Source organism: Cryptotermes secundus, unplaced genomic scaffold, assembly GCF_002891405.2.
Source record: "Cryptotermes secundus unplaced genomic scaffold, Csec_1.0 scaffold5, whole genome shotgun sequence".
Classification (NCBI taxonomy): Eukaryota; Metazoa; Arthropoda; class Insecta; order Blattodea; family Kalotermitidae; genus Cryptotermes; species Cryptotermes secundus.
In genome coordinates, this window is record NW_019724742.1 from 829,535 (window position 1) to 853,841 (window position 24,307).

Below are 24,307 nucleotides of genomic sequence, written 5' to 3' on the forward strand. Positions count from 1 at the left end.
GTTCTTATTAAAAGATTTATCATAACAATCATTTGTTTCCCTTGAATGAAGTGCATGAAATGAATGCTCAGTGTGGAATATATGTCAATGTGTCTGTATGTTTTACCTCCGAAACTACTTAAGTGACTTTCATGACACAACGGGCTAATTTTCTGAACATTATCCAAATAATATTCAGAAAATCAATCATATTATTTTTTTTTTAATTCGCTTAGTGGGGGGTGGAGTCCAACTGGGTCCACTCAGCACAGCGGCCACTGATTGGCCTATTGTAGCCTGCGTTGGGTAATTATGATGGAGAATTTGGTAGAATGAAGATTGGCAGGGGAAACCAAAGTACTCAGAGAAAACCTGTCCCAGCGCCACTTTGTCCACCACAGATTCCACTTGACCAGACCTGGGATCGAACCCAGGCCACCGCAGTGGGAAGCCAGTGACTAATCACTGGAGCTATGGTGTGGCCTATCATGGTGTTAATATACGACCTTCAAAAACTTTTAGATGTTACTGACTTTTATGACATTTTATAAACAGAGGCAGTTAGCAGATTTTACTGCGTTTTATATCGGAATTTATTTTATATTAAGCTGAACTTGAACTCTATATAGTCAAAAACTGCTTGTTGTACAGACAAGTTTGTTCATGTCAAAATATAGATTTCATTATACATAATAAAAAATGTTTACTTGTTAAAGTTTTATTATAATGTTCATACTTAATGATATACAAATAAGGATGTCCCTACATAAACAAGTAGCATCTCTGGTGTTCATTAGCTTTGTTCCAGTTGTAAACATATTCTTGTTTCTTATATTCTATCCTCTGTTCAGTGTCTGTTGTTAAGGATTGGATTTACCTAAAGAACCAAAGCACAATAGATCACTGAATGTCTCAGAGTCCAAGGGCCTGTTTTTTATGGCCCACCACTTACATATACTACTACTACTACTACCACTACTACTACCACTATCACTACCACTACTACTACTACTACTACTACTACCACTACCACCACCACTGCTACTACTACTACTACTCAAAGAACCATAACCTTTTCCTTTTCTTTCAGGATTGACCTGGAGTTGGCCTCCAGAGCATCAGGTACATTTTCTTTGGACAATGTACAGTGGAAAATTTCTAACAAAAATAGTTCTGTACCAATACTCAATTACTGTTATAAAAGTACATAACTTGAGTTACAACTATATATTATGGTGCAGTGACTAGAATTCTTGCTTCATATTTGGAAATTTCCAGATTCAAATTTATCCTGAAAACTGACTATTCCGACTGATGGTTTTGTCATTCTTAGATTCTTCATCCAAGTGATGTGATAACGTCTTAAAACTAGAACATGAACAGTCCTATCTATTACGTATATAATTCATCCAGGGCATAACAATGACTCTGTGGTTGATTAATAAATAATTACACAACTGAAAAACATCACTGCGAAGATGCATGCTGGTGATGTATGAACGCAACAATCTGAAAATAATGCCTGACATTTATAGGCATACAACAAGACTTTCCTAAGAAGTAAATTATTCTAACTTACAAGCCTAAGATTAACAAACCCCTTCAGAAGAATTTCCATCTCTAAGTATTCTACTGAGTTAATTAAACTAATATTGTAACAAACAAATGTATATGAGTAAGGAGTTTTAATGTCATATGATACTCACCCTTCAACAGGTCCACAAGATGTCAAGGCAATCCTGAAGCTCTCATCCAAAATAGGTGAAGGGGCTATTTCATTATGTGTACCAAATGGGATGACGGTGATGATAATTAATAGAAGCAGAAATATCACACTGCCACCTGTAACATTGAAACACAGAATTAAAGAAACAGCTACATACCTGACTTGTGTTCTGGAAATGTGTGGTTAAAATATGAGTCATGGCACTGACTACCCTGATATTTTCCTTTATCTCTCCAAGCAAAAGTTGGGACAGTTCCTTGAAACAGACCCATGACTACTACTTCTCCATTCCTTTCCAACTGATGATACATATTCACCCACTCATTTAATTTGACACTATAGAAGCCTGCAGCTGGCAAGGCACATCTTTAAATAGCCTCAGAAATGTAAATAAATGTAACCGAAGATACTGAACATACTTCTTGCATATTTGAGGGTTTTAGCATTCAAAACTTGGCCTGGAGGACAGTTATCTGACTGGAGTTAGGTATCATTAGTCCCTTCAGGGAAACAGGTTACAACAGTTTCTTCAGCTTCCATTCCAAATCATGGTGTCACAATAATGTTCTATACGTTTGTTCTGGCGGTACCTGCAATAGACCTCTGTTGTGTTACCAAGTATCCTGAATGAGACTTACAGTCTCTCCAGGTAAATGTCAGGTCGATAACTGCCACCTTCTGAACTCTTGCCCACTTGCCAAGCATTCATTATGAAGAGTTCTATCATGCAGGATAACGCCATGTAGTCTGTTGAAAGTCAACCAATGTTTTTGTGGAATATATTGCCACCATCTACAGAGCTGAAAAGTAGGCCAAGCAAAAGGCAAACATTGGGCAGATATCAAGAGAAGCAGCAACATGTTTCTCTATAACATCAGTTGACTTTCAACTGTGTTTTATCCCAGAAGAAACCTCTTCATCACTCTAAATTGTTCATAAATTATTTTTACTATCCAAGAATGTAGAAATATGATGTTGCACAATTTTGAGTAGGTCTGATAGGGGTGAGAATGTATGTCATGGAAATTATTGTTTAAATAGGCCACTAAGTTACAAAATTGTTAATGCACAATTCCTGTTGCTCCTGTATATAGATATGAACACTTTACATGAGGTACTCATCATAACCATAGCTTTCACTGAATTTAAAGTTATGCAGGTCAAACTTATCTAATTTTAGTTACCTATGCAATACTGCATGGTGACTGGCACTCCTCTAAACTTGAGGGGGCCCAAATTCTAATCTGGCTCCAGATATCAGTTATTGTGACAGAAATTCCTAGTGGCTTTCCACAGCCAAACCAGAAAAATAGGTGAAAGGGCATTTCAAAATATGCCAAGACTGATTCCTTCAACAGCCTTACAAATTTGTCACTTGCATTCTTCTTGTCTATCTGCATTATAAGAAACTATGAAAATGAAGAAGGGTAGTAAACTAGCCAAAGAAACAAATAGGCAAAATATAGGTCTGTCTTACTTTGCTACTTTTAATATTTATATTTGCTGCAACAATACCCCAAAATTGATAAATGTAGCATTTATATCTCCTTCATATTTCCTGTATTAAGGAAAAAACCAGTTCTTAAATACCTTACTTTTAAGAGGTTTCTTAGGTTTGATTGGACAATGTTCTTTCCATACATTACTGTTATCCATCTACAGCAACTGTTTCCTTTATCAAAGATCAGTCTGAAAGTACTTTGTATGCCATGTTTAACAGATGAACTAACCGACAATCAGTTGCAGCCTGGACAATGAACGGATCCGTTCCCTCCAGTCTGGTTTCCCTTCAGTGTCTTCCTTCTTATCAGGGTCCACCTTCTCCTGCAACACACAACAGCTCAGTTTGACTGTCATTCCCTTTCTTCTTACGGTTCAGTACATTAGCAGTGAGACTCCTGGAGTCATATGAACTTGATATGGGTTCGTTACCTGTTATTTCAGCACACTTCCTGCCCCGTAGACAAGTCTTGCCACTGAAACTGATCTGGAGGGAAACATACTTTTTGTACCATTCCAGATAGACAAAGGTGGACAGAGTTTTAATCAAGAGCAATTTCTATATAAACTCTCCAATATAATTTTTACCTGGACACATGTTAACAAAGTGGAACAGTTTTTGACTGAAATTTAATTATCTGTCTCCCTGCCACACCTCATTATCATATTTAATCTGGGTATTAGGGAGTAAATTGCAACCAATTTCATATTAGGTTCAGTGTGTATGTTTCATATTGAAGACACAAGTTAAACATGTGAAGACACAATTAATACTTTAGAGTGCAGTGGTTCTTATATGTACCACTTGCTCTAATATTTAGAAAATTTGAATTTTAGTCACAGTGTGATTACAAGTTGTATGACTCTTAGAAAAAATTGTGATTATTTTCTTGAAAAAACATTAATTCACTGGCATTTGCAATGGTAACAGAGTGTTTTCTTTTTTTGAGACAGACACTGAACTTCAAATATTATTTAGATAAATTCCATGCTTCAGTTATGTTAATTTTGTATGTATGTACTTTGTTCATTTAGTATGACTGATAAGTTCATACAACTATTTTTCTTTTTGAAGCACAGAGGGATATTCTCTGGTGAGAGTGTTCTTCAGTTAGATCCAAATACCCCAACCAGCCTGTTATAAAAACTGCCCCCTCCTGGCTTCTACAAGACCTACTTGTATCAGCTCCTGCAGCAAATTTATCTACTGCCCACGAATTACGTATATGCAGAACATACAAATAGTTGGAATGTAATAAAGTGTTTAAAAGTGATGGAAGAAACAGACATCAGTACATGGCACAAAGATAGTGTACACAAAATATTTAATTTATTAGTGTCTACAAGTTGTATCTGGAACATTTTGGATTGAACATTTTCTGTCCCAAACCCTGAACTCTCCATTGCAAAGGTAGGATCAGTATTTACTTCTCGTGAAGTCACAGCACTAAGGTGACTGGAAACTTTGCAAGTCTCCATCAGTGTTATTAGCTTGAGACAAAAGGGTGATGGTGTGAAGATAAAGATGAAGAATGAGTTGCTTAAACAGAAGAATAAACTGGGCAAGAATAACCAAGAGAACAAGGAAGGGGAGAACGTGGAACACAAAAAAAGGAAAAGAGAAAGGTGATGAAACAGAGCAAGAACAATGTGAATACAAAGGAAACGGAGGACAAGAAGATAAGAACACAAAGAAGGAAGACATAAGGAAAGAAGAGGAAGGCAACCCAGAAAAAGACTGACACCTCTGTGCTTAGGCCTATACAATTCAGAAAAAGCATTCTTTAAATTCCGTTATTCCTGACTGCTAGGGCCTGAGAAAAATGAAGCATCACATTCTGTACCTCAGTGTCCAATTTGACGCTCTCCATACCGTCTTCTCCATTGGTCAGTTTCTCTGTCTTCTCACCGAGGCTGTCGTCCAGAGTTTCCATAGAGGCCAATCCAGCCTGCTGGCCAATCTCTGGGTCCTGCAGCAGCACACATCAGGAAACTTGTTCCATGAATTTTTAGAACACAATTCTAACTATACACACAGACCACATTGACAATATGGCAATATATGTCACCCACAGAGCATATATATGAATTTCGTTTTGTTGTCAGATTATTTTCCAAACCTATATTAGCCGACTGATCTTTGTATTGGATATGCATTGTTTTCTTCCAGGTGGGAACCGAATCTATAATATAACATATATATACTTGGTTTTTCTTAGATAAGAGCGAAACCCGTGTATTTCAATACTGGCACTGTTTATGGAAAACAAATAAGTTAGTAATGCCATTTCCTAGACCAGATATGTAGGGCTGCTGATAATAGTTATACCATCGTGGCTTGATTCACTGCAACAGCGTATATGTAACACACGAAATGAGGCCAAGAAAACACAGAAAAAGTATGTTAGTGACAGAGAAAAGCAGGATCCCTGACATTTACTGACTGAGCAATCATGACTCATAATGAAATACGAGTAAAGAAGAGATGTGGAATATCTACATTTGCTGTATTTGGGCTGGATTCAGCTGGCTCAGAATAGTAAAAACAACTTATGTTTTTGAACATGGTGACACACCAAGTTCCAAAAAAGTGAGAAATGTCTTGACCCGTTAAGGGTCTATCAGCTTCTCAAGCATTTGGCTTCATAAATTTGATTATGGAGGAAACGCTGTATATAAATTCTTGGCTGAACAATCCCAGGGGAAGTATGAACCTTTTTTTAAACAGAGGCATATATGGGCTTATGAGGGTCACAGTACAGCGAAGATGTGAACTGGAATTAACAGACCAACAGTAAGGCCCAACGGCACGCTTTACTGAACACAGACATATATATATATATATATAGAGAGAGAGAGAGAGAGAGAGAGATCCTGAATTGACAGTGAAGTAGCATGGTGCTGCTCAAGACAAGCGCACTTAAGGAGGGAGCAAGGGTAACGGTTGGAGAGTGGTCACCGCGGAACAAAATACACACACCCATACACAGGAGGAGAGACGAAGCCACGAAAAGACGCCACGAACAGGAATCCTCGCAAAAGAAAGAACGGTGGTACACCGTCAAGCCTTAAGGAGGGAGCAATGTGACGTGCCGCCTAAAAGCCAGAATGCCGAAGTCGAAGCAAACGTCCACTGTCAGTCAACGGATAGATAAACATTGTTCCCACAGTGAAGTCAGCCATTGCTAGGTAACGATTGGCTACATACGTTTCAAGAGTACGCTGTGTACAAATACGTGGCTGCAGATGCGGTAACCACGGTAATTACAATGGTTTCCGACATGACGCCATCTGAAAGAGCAGAACAGAACCCTTCGAGGCGGCGTCTACTATCACGGCCACCTAAGAGTTAAACCAGAAGTCGGCAGAGAACAGAAGCAGCAGACACGGAAGTCAGGCGAAAACATCAGAAGAAGTCAGAAGTGAAGTCTTTAGTTTACGTGGTGTAGTCACAGTAACCTTTCGAGTGTTCGTAGTGTTCGTAGTTACGAAATGTTATCCTAGCTGCAGTTAGACTGAATGCGTTCTAATTAGTTGTAGTTCCGCCTGGTGAAGACTTGCAGAGCCAAACCAGCGTCTAAAGTCACTAATACACGCGACAATAATGCAGGCTAATAAAACACAGCTTGAGAAATTGCAGTGCTACTATTAGTGGTAGAACGAATTTATGAAGCACGCCGTCTAAACGGCCTCTGGCGGCATGATATACATACCAAGTTTCATAATGATCCGTTCAGGCATTTAAGTAATATTACGGTTAATACCTGAACAATTTTAGAGGCTGCAATGTTGATATTACTGATGTGAGGAATTTATACAGCACGCCGTTGTGACATGATAGACATAACAATGTACAGGCGTTATCGCAATATTTAGATTCTGCCGCAACAATATGTGGCGCCGTAGTACTGGTGATGCTGATGGGAGGGGTTTATGAAGTATCCTGTTGAGATGGGCTTAGGTGCCATGATATACACATCAAGTTTCATACAGGTCGGTTCGTGCTTTCAAATGCTGTCAGGGGAGATATTCTTACAGGCACATAAACACATAGACAGCAAGGTAATTTTATAAGCCTAATTTTATTTAAAAATAAGGAAAGCAGGCTACAAATCACTCGGCCGTACATACTGGTACACCGTTATGTCGGCAGCGCGCGGTGCTTGTGGCAAACAGAAATGGGGAACGTTACCTTAGTGGACTTGAGTTTGGAGCGGGGAAACACAGACACAAGGGGCAGTCGGATGGCCTCCAGCAACCCCGTCTTCTTGCGGCCTTCTTCTTCTCCGGCGCTGGAACCTCCAGCCTCCGACACCTCGCCGCCCTGTTCCTGCACACATCAGTGTGTCGCACGATAAGGAGGAATGCTCCTATGAGTTTAAACTGGGAGGGGGTGTGGGCACTTCTACTGCCGAGCGGGATAAATCAACAGGACGGTGTTTCTGTCTCCGAGACAGGGCGCAATACTGCAGTACTGGAATTCAGTCCACTGTCACTCATTTTAAAGCAAAGAACGTCGTTAAAATAGACGCGTTATGAAGCATAAAAATATATTTACTTACTATTACATTCTACGCGGTAGCGTGGTTGGTTGAGGCACTATGCTACAAATCGGAAGGTCGCGGGATGGAATCCCGATGAGGTGGATTTTTTCAATTGACCTAATCCTTCCGGCCGCATTATGGCCCTGGGGTCGACTCAGCCTCTAACAGAAATGAGTACCAGGAATATTCTTGGGGGTAAAGGGCGGCCGGCGCGTAAGGCTGACAACCTTGCCGCCATCTATGAGCCGATTGTCTAGAAAATGTGGGAACCTCAACATCTCACAACCCTCTGGGCCTCCGCGGCCTGTTACAGGGATAGCTTTACTTTTATTACACTCTCTACTGGCGTGTGTAGAGTTTTGGTGAGAGAGCCAGGGGAAGGAGAGCACTGGTGACTTCTCAAGGAGGACTCGGCTCTGTGAAATTAGTAGCATTGCAGTTACATGAACTGAGTCCTATTGACATAACGACGCCCTTAAGCTGCGTCTTATGTAACGATGAACGGTATGAATTCGAAAGAACGTGAAATAATACGACCTCGACAGCCTCAGTATCTGCCTGTCGGAGAAGAAAAATAACTTTGAAAAATAGCATGAGAGCGGGTGGAAATGCCGTGATTTGAATCTGAATGAAAAACTCTAAGAACTCGACAGCTACCTTCACTATTCCAATCAGACCCCCCCCCCTCTCTGAAGTCCATCGCCAAATGCAACGGTGCAACTTGGCTTCTCGCACTAACTCGCGAAAGGGGGCGTGCAGTAGCGACAGCAAAACTTGACTAACGAGCTCACCACGTGGTACAAGTGTCATCTGCTGATTGGTCACTTGTCATTTATTACGACAAATATGTGGGCTTCGTGTTTCAATCGTAACACTGATACAATGCTAAGGTATGAACAGTGGAACCGAAATTCATTCACACATTTCTTTGGAGAAATATAGTTTTTGCTCAGTTGCTCAAAATCGGCCGAAATATTCCGCCAACAGGTCTCCTGTACAAACAAAAAGACAAATGCCGTGGTTTTAGTCCGCAAGTGAACTATACCGACCGACCGACCGACCGCCGCTTGTCGGCAAAGTTAGTGCCAACTTTTGCGGATAGAGGGCGTCGGTGGTCAACGCAACGAATCCCCACGGCCGTTGATCTCGGTTTTCTAGACCGGAGCCGCTACTTTTCAATTCAAGTAGCTCCTCAATTATCATCATGCGGCCGAGTGGACCCCGTTCCAGACCCTTTACTTCTCAGAAAACCTAGCAGTGCCGGGAATCGAACACGGACCTCTGGATCTGTAGCCAGGAACTCTGACCACTAGGCCACAGAGGGAATCAGAAGGCCTCCTTATGCCAAATTTAACTCTTTCCATACTCACGATATATGTTGCATTATAACGTTCGCCCTTTTGGTACGACTGTATTATGTTTAAGAAGAACCAGGTCCTTCCGATTCATATGACCATATAAAGTGAAATACTCGTGGCCTTTCAACAACAGATATTTCAGTTGCCATGCGGCTCCTAAAACAAAACCCAGCATGGAGGAAAATAATTATCTGAGAGAAAGTCCAAAATTTGAATGCTGTTGGTGAAGACGACAAACCAACTTCAAGAGAACACCCGTTAAAGCCTATATCCCCCACAGAATTGTGTACGCGTTTTCCGCCAACTGAAGCAGCTGCGGATGTTTGCATTATTTCATTCGGAAACTGACGCCCTAATATCGGGGAAAATATTACTTGTTTTGGACTTCGAGAATTGTGAAACTGCTCTATTTCTTTTTTCTGTAGCAGAGAATTTTCGAGTATGAATCCCTTCTCCTTCCTCGATTCGTAGGTCACTTACGAGCGAAGAATATGTTGAAGAATGTCCTTTTCTGGGATGCGGCGCCATGTAGATGTTGTGTAAAACGTTTCGGAGGAACGTATCGCTTCAATCTTCATGGTATAAAAATCCGTGAGCGTGGAACCAGCGTGAGCAGGTGGCTGCAGCCACGAGGGCTGTAGTAGGGATAGCACCATTGTGACCAAGACGAACGGGTTGGAAGAGATCGGTGCCAGGATGTGACGTCACGTAGTCTTGTACACGGTCACGAACGTTTCGAAGGAACCTGCTGCATCCGTCTTTCGGGGCAGATGGATGCGTCTGGTTCTCTGAAACACTCGCAACAATCTACCAGACCACACGGCAAGAAGAAGGGGCTAAACTTAGAGAGATGTGGTTGGCGCAACAGAGGGGCGCAATTTGAGGGGGCTGGCTGCCGAGAAGCCTCGGGAAACTTGCAATATAATTAGAGATAAGTTACTGCTGTGAGCTCGACAGAGAATACCGAAACCCTCAAATACTGCAAGCCTCTGTCTCTCTCTGACGTCCCAAATGCTTTTCTCTGGGAAGTCTGAGAACATCATTTCCAGGCGCAAGTTCCATTCACTTTTGTATGTAAGGGGCTACTTTTCATAATTAACTCCTCACTTTTTCAGCGCGAATTCTATCCGGATGTGTACACTCTTTCACTCGTAGTTTGGAGCAGAAGGTTCATTTCTCAGATTCATTGATCATTTTACACACTGCAGGACTCCTTGGACGGGTGATCAGCCCGTTGCAAGGCCTCTACCTAAACACAGGACAACATAAACACACACAAAACATCTATGTCTTGTGAGGGATTCGAAGCCACGATCCCGGCTTCCGAGCTAGCGAAGACAGTACATGCCTTAGACCGCTCGGCTGCCGTGACCGGCAACAGGCACATAATTATTTAATATTTTCTGAAACGACGTCCTAAACATAGGTAAAGTTATGCTCAAGTACGAGGAACCTTATAAACTGAATACAACTAATAACGTTAACACACATTGTGCCCTAATGACAAGTGGGAAGCTTTGTCTCTCTTGCTGAAAGGTGTCTCCTAGTAAACCCGTTGCCCAGTAACCGCCTAATGGAGATGACGCTGAAAACGCCAGTATGATTAACTATGAAACAGAACATCACTTTCGAAATGGCTGAAAAAGATCAGCTGTTACTGCTTACCTTCTTTTTCGAAAAGGGGTTCGCCAGCTTCAGTGAAGGGAGCCTGTGACCCTTGCTTGGGGGCGTCTGATCCTTGCCCACTCCCGTATCAGCCGGGGTGACATTCGTCGCACTGCAGGGAGGCTCCTGCAAGAGGTCGCGCCCTTCTTCCACATCCAACTCCCCTTCCTGCAAGCACGGCGTAACATGTATATCTCGCCAGCTGCAGAAAGTTAATGTACATTATCAAGGAAATGCTACACCAGTCTTTTGTCTCAGATTTACTGGCATTCTGGACTTCGTCCATCGTCCGGTATTCTAAAAAAAACTAGAGAACACGTTTCGGAAAAAGGATCTCTTTTCGTCCTCAGGACTCTGAGGTTAGCTCTTTCTATGGGACCCCACAGAGTAAATGTCTCCCCTTCTCCTGAGGACGGAAACAGACCCAGTTTCCGAAACGTCGTGTTCTCTAATTTTTTAGAATACCGGATGATGGACAAAGTTCAAAAGTCCAGTAATTCTTGGTGTTATACAATATCGTCAGAACCATGTACAATCTAATATTTTGTTTATTTAAAGTACAGTTTTAACAGTTTATACCAACTGAGGTAAGGATCAATAACTCGAAAGTTTGAATCACAGCGTGCTTCAGAATAAACAGCGACTAACTATTTAAGCAGATAAATAACGAATTAAATAACCAAGTTCCTTATTAACAAAGTTATCATTCATCTACCTAAATCATCAACTAACTAACCTATCAGTCACTCAGGCATAACTATTCGACGAACGAAATAAACGTACGGGTATCATTTGATTTACGATTTTACTCGAAAATTTCCCTTTCTGCTCTGCTGCAAAACCGCAAACACAATGCACTTTCTAAGGGAGATACCGTCCGTACCACTGGAGGTAGGAACCAGGATTTTTAATATGAATTATAGAATTTTCATCCTTAAAGTCATAGTGGGAAATGAATAAAACATCAGGTGATTATGCCGCAAAACGTGGGGCTAGAGCACGGTGGCAGACTGATTTCCGTGCGGACATTAAGCTTAAATTTAACACGGCCAACATGAACACACAGAGTCGGGCCCGGCCAAAGGAATTGTGATTCACTCAGTTTTACGTTGAAAATTAAAACCAACGAGACTGTAGTTTTTTTAAGAGTACATTCCAAAATTTGGAGCCGTGGTAACGTAGTCGGTATAGCGACTGGCTACGGGCTGGACGACTGAGGGGTCGGAGCTCGAGTCCCAGTGTGGTCAAGAATTTTCTCTTCTCCCAATCTTCCACATCGGCTCTGGGGTTCACCCAACCTCGTATCCAATAGGTACCTGGGGCTCTTCCCCCGGAAGTAAATCAGCAAGGGCGTGAAGCTGACCACTCACCTCCATCTAGTGCAGAGGGCAAGAAAATGTGGATCTATACATCCACTCCCCCATACGCCTTTAGGGCGTAGTGCTTAACTGGTTACGAACAGGACAACTTTACCTTTTTACCCTATCTCACAATTTGAAAGTAACGGAAAGTGCGTCAGCTGTAATATGTCCGGAGCAATTAAATGTATATCTATTCATTTCTAAATCACAATACCCTATCTGTATAATGGGAACATTAACACGAGTTTTCCTAAACTATTCAGGACACGCTCGTCATGTATATGTATGTTGTCTTTAAATCAAATACTTATTGCGCCTACCATTTATACCAGCCCGCACTATAATAGCGTCGAAGAAGTTGCCGCTACTGCACGGCGATGCCGCTTGAACTCCTCTTTACACTCGCGTTATTAATGCGGCAGGAATGTCTTACTCTTCGAGCGCTGTGAGAATTAGAGTAGGTTACAGCACGGTTCCACACACAAATTGATTTATGAGATTATTTACCGCGATATTCCGGAATACATTTCTACATAACCTAAGATTGTGACAGTTGCTCAAGCACTGAACTCTTGCTTCTGTTTTCGCTTTTCTCGTTTTGTCTTAGCCTTCTCAAGTTTTCAGCTTGTTTTCTCTCTTCGTTTCCTTGAACTTTTCTTTCTTACTTTTCCCTTCTTTCTTTCTGCCGCATGATTTACTTTCCTACTGCTCGATCTTGTTACTCCTTTCTTCATTAGTATTCATTTCCTTCCTACGCAATTCTTTACTTCTTTCTTTTCTGAATGTTTCCTTCTCTCTTCAGTTCTCCTTATGTTTCAACGCAAATAACAAGCAGATATACAGACAGCCACGCCCTGAGCAGGAACCCAACCCGCGGTCTTGTGATCATGAACAATGTACATCGGGCAGGCGCCGATGTGGACACGAATTGTCAAGTACGGTGTCTGTTTGTCGTGAAGGATTTAGATTCGTTCATTTGTGTACTTGCTTCTTGTGTGTCCCATCCGGTTTCCTGCAAGATGCCACACCCACATCCAACCCCTGTCCCGCGAATGTTTCCGCTGACATGCCTACAGCACCTCACAGTGTCACCACTCAGAAGGCCCCACACATACGTGTACATCTGCTTTCTACTGTAGACACAGTCTGACAGCCGCTCAGCTAAAAATGCGTGCAACTAAAGGCAAGTGGGAGCCATGCATTTTGAAAACCGAAAAAGACGACGGGAGAAAATTTCATGGAATCGAAAATGGCTGAAAATGGGCCATGAAGACGTACGAGGAGTGGATGTATAACTTCACGATTCTTGACCTCGGCACCAGGTGGTGAGTGGTTAGCTTCACGCCCGAGTCACTTTACCTCCGGGGTACAAACCCACGCTACCCACCGAAGAGGAGGCCGCGTGGGCTTCAGAGCCGGAGAGATATGAACCGAAACTAAAAGTGTGCCAACTTTTATTGCCAAGTTTTATCTAAACCCGTCACAGGAAGACAAACAGAAACAATACCTCTGGTTGAATTTTGAGCAATAAATCCATAAACAAATGCGCGAGCGAGGAATCAGCTGCTCACACTGGTTCCTCACTCGCGGATGTTTCTACCCTGAAGATGGAGGCGATAATTTCATCCGAAATGTCGGTTTACGCAATATCTACATGGCGCCAAATCCCAGAAGACATTCTTCATAGTCACCGCCGTGAAGACCTCAAATCTTACATAACGGATTACAGTGTTCGCTTCTGTCAAGATGTTTCTCTGTGAGTCTACGCAGTGACGTGAGTCATGCGGGCATCCTAATGACACACCTCACTGGAGGTCAAATCTGAGGAGAGCCGGAATGAAGGCCCAGAAAAGAGAATACGGATAGGCTAGTTAGTATAAACGAGAAAGTGGCGCTATGAATAGCGGGTCACAGAGACGCTATTCACCCCGACACACCACCAACAATGGGGTCAGATTGAGATCACTATTCACCGAAAGATTGGGGTTCTTCTCTTGACTAGGTCAATAGGGGTTAATCTGAGGACACTGTCTGAGGCATGGTGTAGGGCAGTGAACTTGATGTGCTGTTGATCACGAGGTACACCCATAGCTAACACTCAGAAGGCCCTGAAGTGTAATGTTCGTTACAAACGCTCACGGAATCTCGATAGCAGCATGAAGTCATGTTGTGGCAGTGATGTGAAACACTCGCAACAGGCTCCGTGAAACAGGGTTGCCAATATACTCTCTACAAAATTTGTTATTCTTAGGCAGTTTAAGCGGCATGCGCGTTAATTTAACGCATAATGGGGAAAATATTATGTCTGATAACATGTCTCATCTACGAATGCCGTAATAAGCATACACAAATTTTGATTCAACGAGTACTTATTTAAGTTGCTCATCGCGGGAAGCAGACAGTTCAGTCGGTATAGCCATCAAGGTCTTGGGCTGGAAGACCGAGGAATTGGGGTTCGTTTCCGGAAAAATCAAAAGATGTTTCTCTTCTCCAGATCATATGGAGCGGCTGGGCAATCGACACAGTACTTCTCCCCGGGGATATAGCGGTTGGGGCGTGAAGCTGGACTGTTCAAATCCATGTGATGCAGGGGTAAAGATTTACGTGGAGCTACAACTCCACTCTCCCGTACGTCTTCACGGGGTAGCCTGAGGCTGTCGCGGAAGGCGGTAGTGTGTGTTTTTCGGCTTTTAATACCCAGTTTCACATAATCTGCGTGCAAGGACGGTTTATTTCATGCGAACAGGACATAAGATGGGTTATTATTACAAACCAACTTACTCAGCTCAAATTCTTTTTTTTTTCTTTCAGAAACTAACAATCGCTAGGCTTCTCGGGAAATTCCCAGCATTTTTTTGGAACTCCAAGGTCCATGTATAAAATTCAGCAAATGGTCTGTGTTCGGAACCAGATGCATTTACCCTTCATCGCCAGACTCTGCTGCTATCAGGTAAATTTCAACTTCGTTTTGTAACACTGTAGTTCAAATTGGGAAGCTTTTCGTTGTGCATAACTCTACGGTTTCCGTCACAGTCAGTCATCTCTCTTCAGCACCTTGTTCTCAAATCCCTCAATTTGTGCTCGCCTCTTAGGTAGGCCGCACACCGGCATGCACACACAATGTCTGCAACATGATGCAAAGAAAGGAGCAAAGTTGAAACGAAGGAGATTATGAGTCAAGGTGCTGATGAATCACGAATGAAGCAAGACTGCGTCTTTTGTCTCATGTCTTGATGCTTCTCTTGACGCAGTTGGTGTGCGGCCGCCCTTAGGGTGAAGGACCAAGTTTCACATCCGCGCAAAACAACAGTGTGGCTGCAATCAGTTTTGATTGTATTATAATTGCCTTTAAATTTTAATGTTCCTTCGCACATTGCACGACATCGACATGAAATAAAAGGCTATAAATCCTATTATTTTGTCACACGCCACTCTTTCTGTAAAGTAAGCCACTGTTTGAAAAATCGATCAGTTTAATTTCAAATTCAGGCAAAATTTCATGAAAAAAAAAGCACCCAAAATCTGTTCAGAGTTATGACGCCATGAAACATGTATGCTGGAACAGTAACATCGGTGACGGTAAACAGCTTCACGATCTGGCTGCATTACTCAGGCTCCCACTGGGTGAACAAGAGGTGTGGATGCGCTGGCAAGAAGCAGATCTCTCATTCTGTTAACTCATAAACGTTTGGTACAGACCCGGAATACCAGATTTTGTCGCAATCTGTTCAGTAGTTCTGGTGACATTATACAGTTATGACTTTTCCCAGTCTTGCAAGCAAATGACTACAATCATCATCATTCTGTGTTAGCTGTAACTTCGTTTAGTTCCGTCACTTCGCGGCGGCACCCGCTATTGATTTTCCAAGCCGACGGCGAACAGCACAGAGGGCGACTCGGTTGGGGTGACATGAGGTGAAAGCTGTTAAAATTTTACAACTTTCACAGCTGTTGGAAACATAAGCATCGTCTCCCTGTATTTCCGTGTTGTGAACGTCACGGCATGGGTAGCCACCGGCAGTTTATCAAACGTGAGAACAAGAGGCTGCTGCTTTCTGCGGAAAACGCCCGTTCTTGAAGGGAATAAATCAGAGAAAGGAAATGTGGGAGCAAGCCAGAAAATAATTTTGATAAGCCAATGAGTGTGACGAGTGTTATTTGAACTGTCATAACAGAAAAGCAAGACAGTAACGGCCTCCAAACTTACATCATGACAATAATCCTGTTTCCCGACGATCAAGTAACTATACCTGCATCAGAACTCCGTTCACAGACTACTGCAGCAACTCTCTCTAGGTGCCTTAACGTGTAAGCTGACTATTTGCACGGTTGAAGCGGAAATATTAGTCCTTAAAGGGGAAAAGTGATAAAACCCGAAATAATGATAAGCAATACTAACAACTTCACTTAATTTTTTTTAATTCGCTTAGAGGGGGGTGGAGTCCAACTGGGTCCACTCGGCGCGGCGGCCACTGATTGGCCTATTGTACCTGCCCCGGGTGATTATGATGGAGAATTTGGTGGAATGAATACTGACAGGGGAAACCGAAGTACGTGGACAAAACCCGCCCCAGCGCCACTTTGTCCACCACAAATCCCACTTGACCAGACCCGGGATCGAACCCGACCCGCCGCGGTGGAAAGCCAGCGACTGATCGCTTGAGCTATGGCGCGGCCTTAACAACTTCACTTATCTTGAATGTCAGTTTGGCAACAACAGAGATTGTGATCTACAAATAAACTACAAAGATTTTATTATCTCTGTGAAACAACTAAATGCACATTGGCGAACAAAACATAACCCGAGGCAGTCCTAAAATTCGAGAAAGTTCTAGCAGTGCCATCTCTCTTGTATGGCAGTGAACAACAACCAACGGCTCCAACTGAATCCTCAGTTCAATGGCAGGCGAAGATACATAAATACACGTAGTATGCAGGAACTAAATATATTTAACGGAGGAGAAAAAGCAAATAATAATAATAGAATTATCTAGCAAATAACCAAATAATCGAATTCCTCGAATGCTGTCCGGATATCACCCTAAATGAAGAAGAGAGAGAGAGAGGTCAGCCATCAAGGAGATGGAAGGGTCAATTCCTCCAACATGAAAATCGTAACGGGTCAGAAAGCCTAAACCTTACAGCTATTGATGATTATGGTGATGAAAATGTGGGAAAGAAGATAGTAAAAAGTAAACGGAGAAAACAAAGGGGAATAAATAGAAAGGGCAGAAGACTTATTAAAATTTGAGCAAAATACAACACAGTACAACGAAATATAACACAACAGAAAAGAACGGAACAGAACAGAATATGAGGAAGGCAGGCTAAAAAATAAATGAAGGACCAAGGAAGAAAAAATAAAGAATCAAGGTCGAAAGGAAGGAAAAAAATAGTACCACATTGAAAGGAAAAAATAACAACACATAAGAAAATAAAATGGAAAACAGACAGACAAAGAGTAAAATAAGAGTATAAGCAAGGAAGAGAGAAGGAAGTAAAGGCGTGGAGAAAGAGAGGCAGTTCGTGAACGTAAATCGGATTCATCAGGTTTCTTCTGAGTATGAACCTGCGATCTGCGGAGATGTGGCCCTGGTTCCGCTGCCTCAGGATGGCGTCTGATGCGGACCTTTGTGAAGACGATGCGAGACCCGCTGAGAAACTATCAACTTTTCAAAGAACACTTTTGTCATAAATTTAGTGAACTTAGTTAATAGTTTATTTTTAAGCTTTTCATTTATATAACTCTCATTATAATTCGTACTCTTTACCAAACATTATTAGGGGGATGAAAGCAAGAAAGCTGCCACAACCTTTAGCCAGTCACAGCGGGGAAGCAGCATATTGCAGAAAACAAAACCAATAAAGAAATCCATGCGCCATGCCCTCAGAAGTAGGACAGTTGATGACATGAACACGGCCCTTCTTTTGTGCAATTCACTGGTTTTATACATCATTTCAGCTTTCTTCAGATGTACGTTAACCTTAATCGACAAGTATCGCACGTCACTATGACGTCATTTCCGGTGACGGTTTGCACGGTGCATGCGCAAAGAGCTGCCGTCAGGATGAAATGGAAACAGCGCGGGTTCGCAGTCAGTAGTACAGACGGTCGGATTTATGGTTTGACTCACCGCGGAAGTTCCGTAAATTGCAGTTAAAATTTGTTCCTGTTGTTGATTAATTAAACATCACGCCAAGAGTGAGAACAGGAACCTTGTTCACACACAATTTTCCGTCAATAATGCAACAATTTATTTCTTCATTCACATTTCCTTTCGCTATTAACACAACATGTTTCGGCCCCAAACGGCCATCCTCAGGTGTCCCATTATGTCAAACCTGCTGCACTGCACTGAGTACTGTCCATTCCACACGCGCGTAACTGAACACTTCGTAATTAAAATGTTACAACTGCACTCAACTGTTGTGCCTTAAAAGCTTACATGTTACAGTTCATTCCATTTAAAATCAGTTAAAAACCGTTAAAATTTGTAATTATGTAAAAGTAAAATATAAAAATCATAATTCCACATCATAAGGGGCGTCGTCCACTTGTCTAAGTAACATACCCTTCTTCGGTTGCTTACACTGCAGCGGCTCACTCTGTCCATATCGGTCCATATGCAGGCGCGTTATGTTTTGTCTGCAAGTTTGTCCCTTTCTTGTCCGTTGTTTCCACAGGCCGCATATGGCGCTGTCTTCGCGTGTGCAGACGTAAGCCCGTTGTTACCACAAGCCGCGTATGGCGCTGTCTTCGCGTGTGCGGACGTAAGCATGTTGTTTTGTTTTGTATGCAAATTTGTCCCTTTCTTGTCCGTTGTTTCCACAGGCCGCATATGGCGCTGTTTTCGCATGTGCAGACATTAACATCTGCTTCTAGTTTTTGGAGATGACTCCAAGACTAATAGGAAATTTGCGCATGTCTCATCCGGCAAACTTGTATTTTAATCCAAATTTGATTTTAAAACATGAAGATAAGATGCATTAAGCATCGTTATAAACCAAGGAGGGTTTCAGTAACTGCAAGACTCACAGACATAGCGACTGTTATCCTACTGACTTCTGGCTGAACGAAATGAAACGCAAATGAAGTAGTGAGAATCTGCAGTACCAATATTACGGATGTATTTCTTTTCATCAGATCACGAAACTATTTTCACTTTTATATTAAGGCGCGTAAGAATTCCTCCTTATGGAGGACAAGTAAATTACTTATCAGTTTAAATTACTGAAAATAATAGGTGTACCTTATGTCGTGGCAGAGTGGCTGGCAGTTCTCTTCCATATTCGGAACGTCCCTAGTTCGAATCTCGACCCGGAGACTTTCGCCACTTTCCATGCAAACTTCGGGACCAAGCCTTAATTTAGCCAAGATTCAGCCCTTTCCAGTTCATGCTTTATAAGATCATTCGGAAAGACAACCTATGCAGTTGAAAAGCGTTGCTATGCAGTTTAAGAATCAGTGATAACATGAGATATCATGTACCGGAGGGCAATAGTACCGATGAAATATTTAATCCTGCCCTTGAACTGTATCAAAGCATGACTTAACCGAGGGCTCTGGTACATAAAAGAGATCCTCCCCTTAGTTAAGTTCAGTTCTTTCAAACAAAAGGAAAACCAGTAGGGGTCTGCAATTCAAACATTAGTAAATCGGTTTCCTTAAGGGGATTTTTTCTTCCTTTGGGGCTACACCCCCAATTTGGGCCTTGGTCTATCTGGTCTATCTCCATGAAACTCTTCGTTTCACTTCGGTTTACTAGATCTTAGTCATTCGGTAGGACTAGTGGCCGCGCCATAGCTCAAGCGGTTAGTCGCTGGCTTCCCACCGCGGCGGCCTGGGTTAGATCCCGGGTCTGGTCAAGTGGGATTTGTAGTGGACAAAGTGGCGCTGGGGAGGGTTTTCTTCCGGTACTTCGGTTTCCCCTGCCAATCTTCATTCCACCAAATTCTCCATCATCATAATCACCCGGGGCAGGCTTCAATAGACCAATCAGTGGCCGCCGTGCCGAGTGGACTCAATTAGACTCCACCCCCACTGAGCGAATTAAAAAAAATCGGTAGGACTCCTTGGGCGGGTGATCAGTTCGTCGCAAGGCCTCTACCTGTACACAAACACAGAAAAACGCACATACACAAACACCTAACATTCATGCCCTGAGTGGGATTCGAACCCACGATCCCGGCTTCCGAGCGAGCGAAGTCAGCACATGCCTTAGACCGCTCAGCTACCGTGACCGAGCCCTTTAAATTTAAGTTCGTGACACGAGTATTATCTCACTAGTGGCAACGGCATGGATTTCAACACTGAATTCTCTAAGACGGACGGTTCGACGTCAGGAAACTGCAGTGGTGATGATGTTATTGAATCGTTCCCCTTAATTCTGTCAGGAACATGACTTTCAACTTTTGTCTTTGGCGTTCCAAAAGTCGCACTGACAACAGCATTGCGCGCTATGGTGGTCGCTCGAGCAGTCAGTCAGTCAGTCAGTCAGTCAGTGAGCAGATGGAAGTGTGAGTACCTGCTGGAGCCATTCTCCTGTGACGACACGGAGCTGGGTAACAGGCGTACCAAACGACGTAACTCCTGCAAAACTGCCTTATTCTGGAGATTTATGTTGCCTTATCTCCAAACTTTACATCCTTCATTTAATTTCACTAATTAAGGTTACTGTACTGTACTGTACTGTGTATTTGTTTCATTAAGAAACATATGGGGATAAAACTGGATTACAGACTGTGACAGGGCGAACATTAAACTCTGTACTTGGTTTCATGTTGTATCACAAGCTAACTGAAAATTTAATGTATCTGTTTTATTCATTCAAATGTTTATTCATCTGTACTTTTCTTACTTAACAGAAATATTTACATGAAACTTAATATGGAAATAAAAAAAGAAAACGAAAAATAATAAATATAATTACCTCATAAATGAAATTCTAGTTGGCCTCTATTCTGTCTACAGGAAAGAAGAAACAACTGAACGCCACGATTTTCATACCAACATTACAATCAGAAACATTTTCAGATTCACCTTCCACAAGAGCAAGTCTCATACGAACACGACGAAAACCAAACAAAAGACATACGAAAAGTTAAGAAAATTAACCAATACCCAACATAAAGTACTTTCTTCTTGTGAAACGCAAACTTCATATTGGTAATGTTAACAATGGTCTCCAGTTTCACTGTTTTGTCTCATCCTTACCTTTCAAGTGGGCTCATTACTTCTAACTTAAAAGGCAATATTTTCATCTTGATTTGCCAATTAAACTATGTGACCCACTGACAGGCGGCTGACTCGCTGGCTCCCCAACTAACAAATTCCTTGATACACTATCGTACCTGACTAGTTAGTAGTTTTCGGCTGTTGAAGAATTTCTCGGTTGCTATATTACACAAATATTTGTCAGTCATCACCAGGGCCCGGATTTTGATGACATATTATATTTTTTTCTTGTATCCTATGCGATGCTCTTAAATATATAAATCTTGGATATGAGCTGCTGGTTACAGAAATGTAAATTTTATAGGTAATTTTTTGTCATTTTTTTGACATTTTTAGGTTTAAGGTCATTTTTTCATTTTGAGGGTAATTTTTTGGACTTTTAAGGGTATTTCTTGTCATTTTTGGCCATTTTAGGGAATTTTTCTTCATATGGTTTCTCAAATGTGAATAACATGGAAGCGGAGTGTTCTTTCTCCTTCTGCTTTAGGTCATTTTTCTGGATTTTTTCTTTCATTTTTTAAATATTTTCAGGTCAACACAAAAGCCCGCCACTGGAATTCCGTAAACTTGTAGATCACATAAACGTGCCCCTAAGAAGAAAGAAGTAAGGAAGAAGGGAAAATAAAGAATAAGAAAATGCAAACAGAGGGATAGAGACATCAAACAGACTTCCTAAGTGCTCGATGCAGTGCTCATCAAATTTTGGTTTCGATTTCTTGCGTCAGGATGGATCAGTGACTAGTGTACGTACCTTGGTCTTCTCCCTGGAGCGGCTCCGCAGAAACCCCGGCATCTTGATACCGCCGATGGGTATCTTCTTCTTGCCGCTCTCCTTCTCCGATTCCTCAAGGGCCTTCTTCATTTTCTCCACCTCGCCTTCCCCTTCTCTGCGTACCGGCTTGATCACGACTTCTTGTTGCGGTGCCTCCTCCTCTTCCTGCACATCCTCCTGGCCGCCTGTCGCTGCTCTCTTGTTCTCCTCGTTCAACATCTTCTCTCTCTCCTCGTCCTCTATCTCCTTCTTGTCCTCGCTCTTCTCCTCGGCTGTGTTGCTCACTGTCGTGCTCATGGCTCAATGCACCTGGAACGGAACCAGCAGACATAGAGTTAACTCGTCTGCACGGAACCAACTGGGAACCACTGTCGTGCTCATGGCTCAATGCACCTGGAACGGAACCAGCAGACATAGAGTTAACTCGTCTGCACGGAACCAACTGGGAACCACTGTCGTGCTCATGGCTCAATGCACCTGGAACGGAACCAGCAGACATAGAGTTAACTCGTCTGCACGGAACCAACTGGGAACCACTGTCGTGCTCATGGCTCAATGCACCTGGAACGGAACCAGCAGACATAGAGTTAACTCGTCTGCACGGAACCAACTGGGAACCACTGTCGTGCTCATGGCTCAATGCACCTGGAACGGAACCAGCAGACATAGAGTTAACTCGTCTGCACGGAACCAACTGGGAACCACTGTCGTNACTACGGTTGCGGCTAAGGTGACGTCACTGGGTGCCACCAGTTTCAGATAATCATCTCTCGTTCACATCTCATGTTTCTCATTGTCTGTAGGTGGGTGCAAACCTCGTTTTCTCTTTGCGATTTATTTAGTGACGTTGCCGGTTATCTGAATAGGAAGGACGCCCTCGTGGTCTAATACGTCTGAGTATTGAAATATGGATCATTTGCCTTCAGTTCACTTATAAACAGCACGAAAGTACTTGGTAAAGGCCCGCCATAATATAAGAAAGTATATTTTTGTAGTGGTTACGGCTGGGCGACACATCGTAGCCAAGATCGACTGCCCCAATAATTGTGTCTTAATAATGGATTGATTTTATCCGAAACCAGTTCTTATTATGTGAGATTTGAGGTTTTCACGGTGGTGACTATGAAGAACGCCGTCTTCTGTGATGTGGCGCAGTGTAGATATTGTGTTAACCGACGTTTCGGAAGAACGTATCGCCTCCATTTTCCCCTCTCCTCTCTACTGATTTCCCATGTAGCCCCCTCTCCCTTCTCTTCCTGCTCTCATATAGCTGGGTTTATTAGACTCGACATTAGTCTGCCAGCACCTACTCACGTTGGTTCCTCGCTCGCGGATTTTCTTTTTTCTTCTACCCTGAAGATGGAGACGATACGTTCCTCTGAAACATCGGTTAACACTATATCTACACGGCGCCACATCCCAGAAGACGGCTTTCTTCATCAGTTTCTATTAATTTATCTATCATGCAGGTAGGTGTCTCTACTGGATTAAAATGAACGTCATCAAACCATTAACATTACCCTCGCCTCTCCAGGGTAGTACGTAACCTTAAGTAGTCCTGAAACGGCTTTTGGTGCGTCACTGAACATCCTCTACAGAGTGGCCGTGTCTGGGTTCAATTTCCGAGACTCGGAGATGACGGGAAGCTTCTCCTGCCGCCAGTACAACACAAGTGGAGGTCCTCATAACTTCATGGAGAGACAAAAATCACGTTTTATATTGTTACGTGTAACACTACAGACGGAGTTCGGATTGGTAATTGGGTTTATTGAGGGCACGTGGTAGCGTAGTTGGTTGAGGCACTATGCTACAAGCCGGAAAGTCGAAGGATCGAATCCCAATGAGCTGGATTTTTTACAGTTTACCTAATCCTCCCAGCCGCACTATGGCCCTGGGGTCCAGTCAGCCTCTAACATAAATGAGTACTAAGAATATTCTTGCAGGTAAAGGGCGGCCGGCGCGTAAGGCTGACAACCTTACCGCCATCTATGAGCCTATTGTCTAGAAAATCTTGGAACCCCAACATCTCAAAACCCTATGGACCTTTACGGCCTGTTGCAGGGATACCTTTAATTTACTCTTTACAACTGGATTTATTGACCACTTACAAATATAAACTATAAGTAACTGTAGCACTATCACTAGTTCACACTCTGCAAATCACTAA

At 42.5% G+C, this 24,307-nt stretch overlaps 1 protein-coding gene across 1 annotated transcript in view; it reads right to left on the reverse strand.

The window, feature by feature from the left end:
- The window catches only part of LOC111862675 (neurotactin), an 82,017-nt gene that overhangs the window by 10,616 nt on the left and 47,094 nt on the right, over positions 1 to 24,307 (reverse strand). Inside the window, exons 2-7 of the mRNA XM_023848230.2 lie at positions 22,120 to 22,449; positions 10,773 to 10,940; positions 7,398 to 7,535; positions 5,050 to 5,175; positions 3,436 to 3,529; positions 1,686 to 1,821 (exon numbers count right to left, since the gene is read on the reverse strand). Of these exons, the coding sequence (XP_023703998.1) occupies positions 1,686 to 1,821; positions 3,436 to 3,529; positions 5,050 to 5,175; positions 7,398 to 7,535; positions 10,773 to 10,940; positions 22,120 to 22,437 (980 nt within the window). The 5' untranslated portion in view covers positions 22,438 to 22,449. The remainder of the gene's footprint in view (positions 1 to 1,685; positions 1,822 to 3,435; positions 3,530 to 5,049; positions 5,176 to 7,397; positions 7,536 to 10,772; positions 10,941 to 22,119; positions 22,450 to 24,307) is intronic.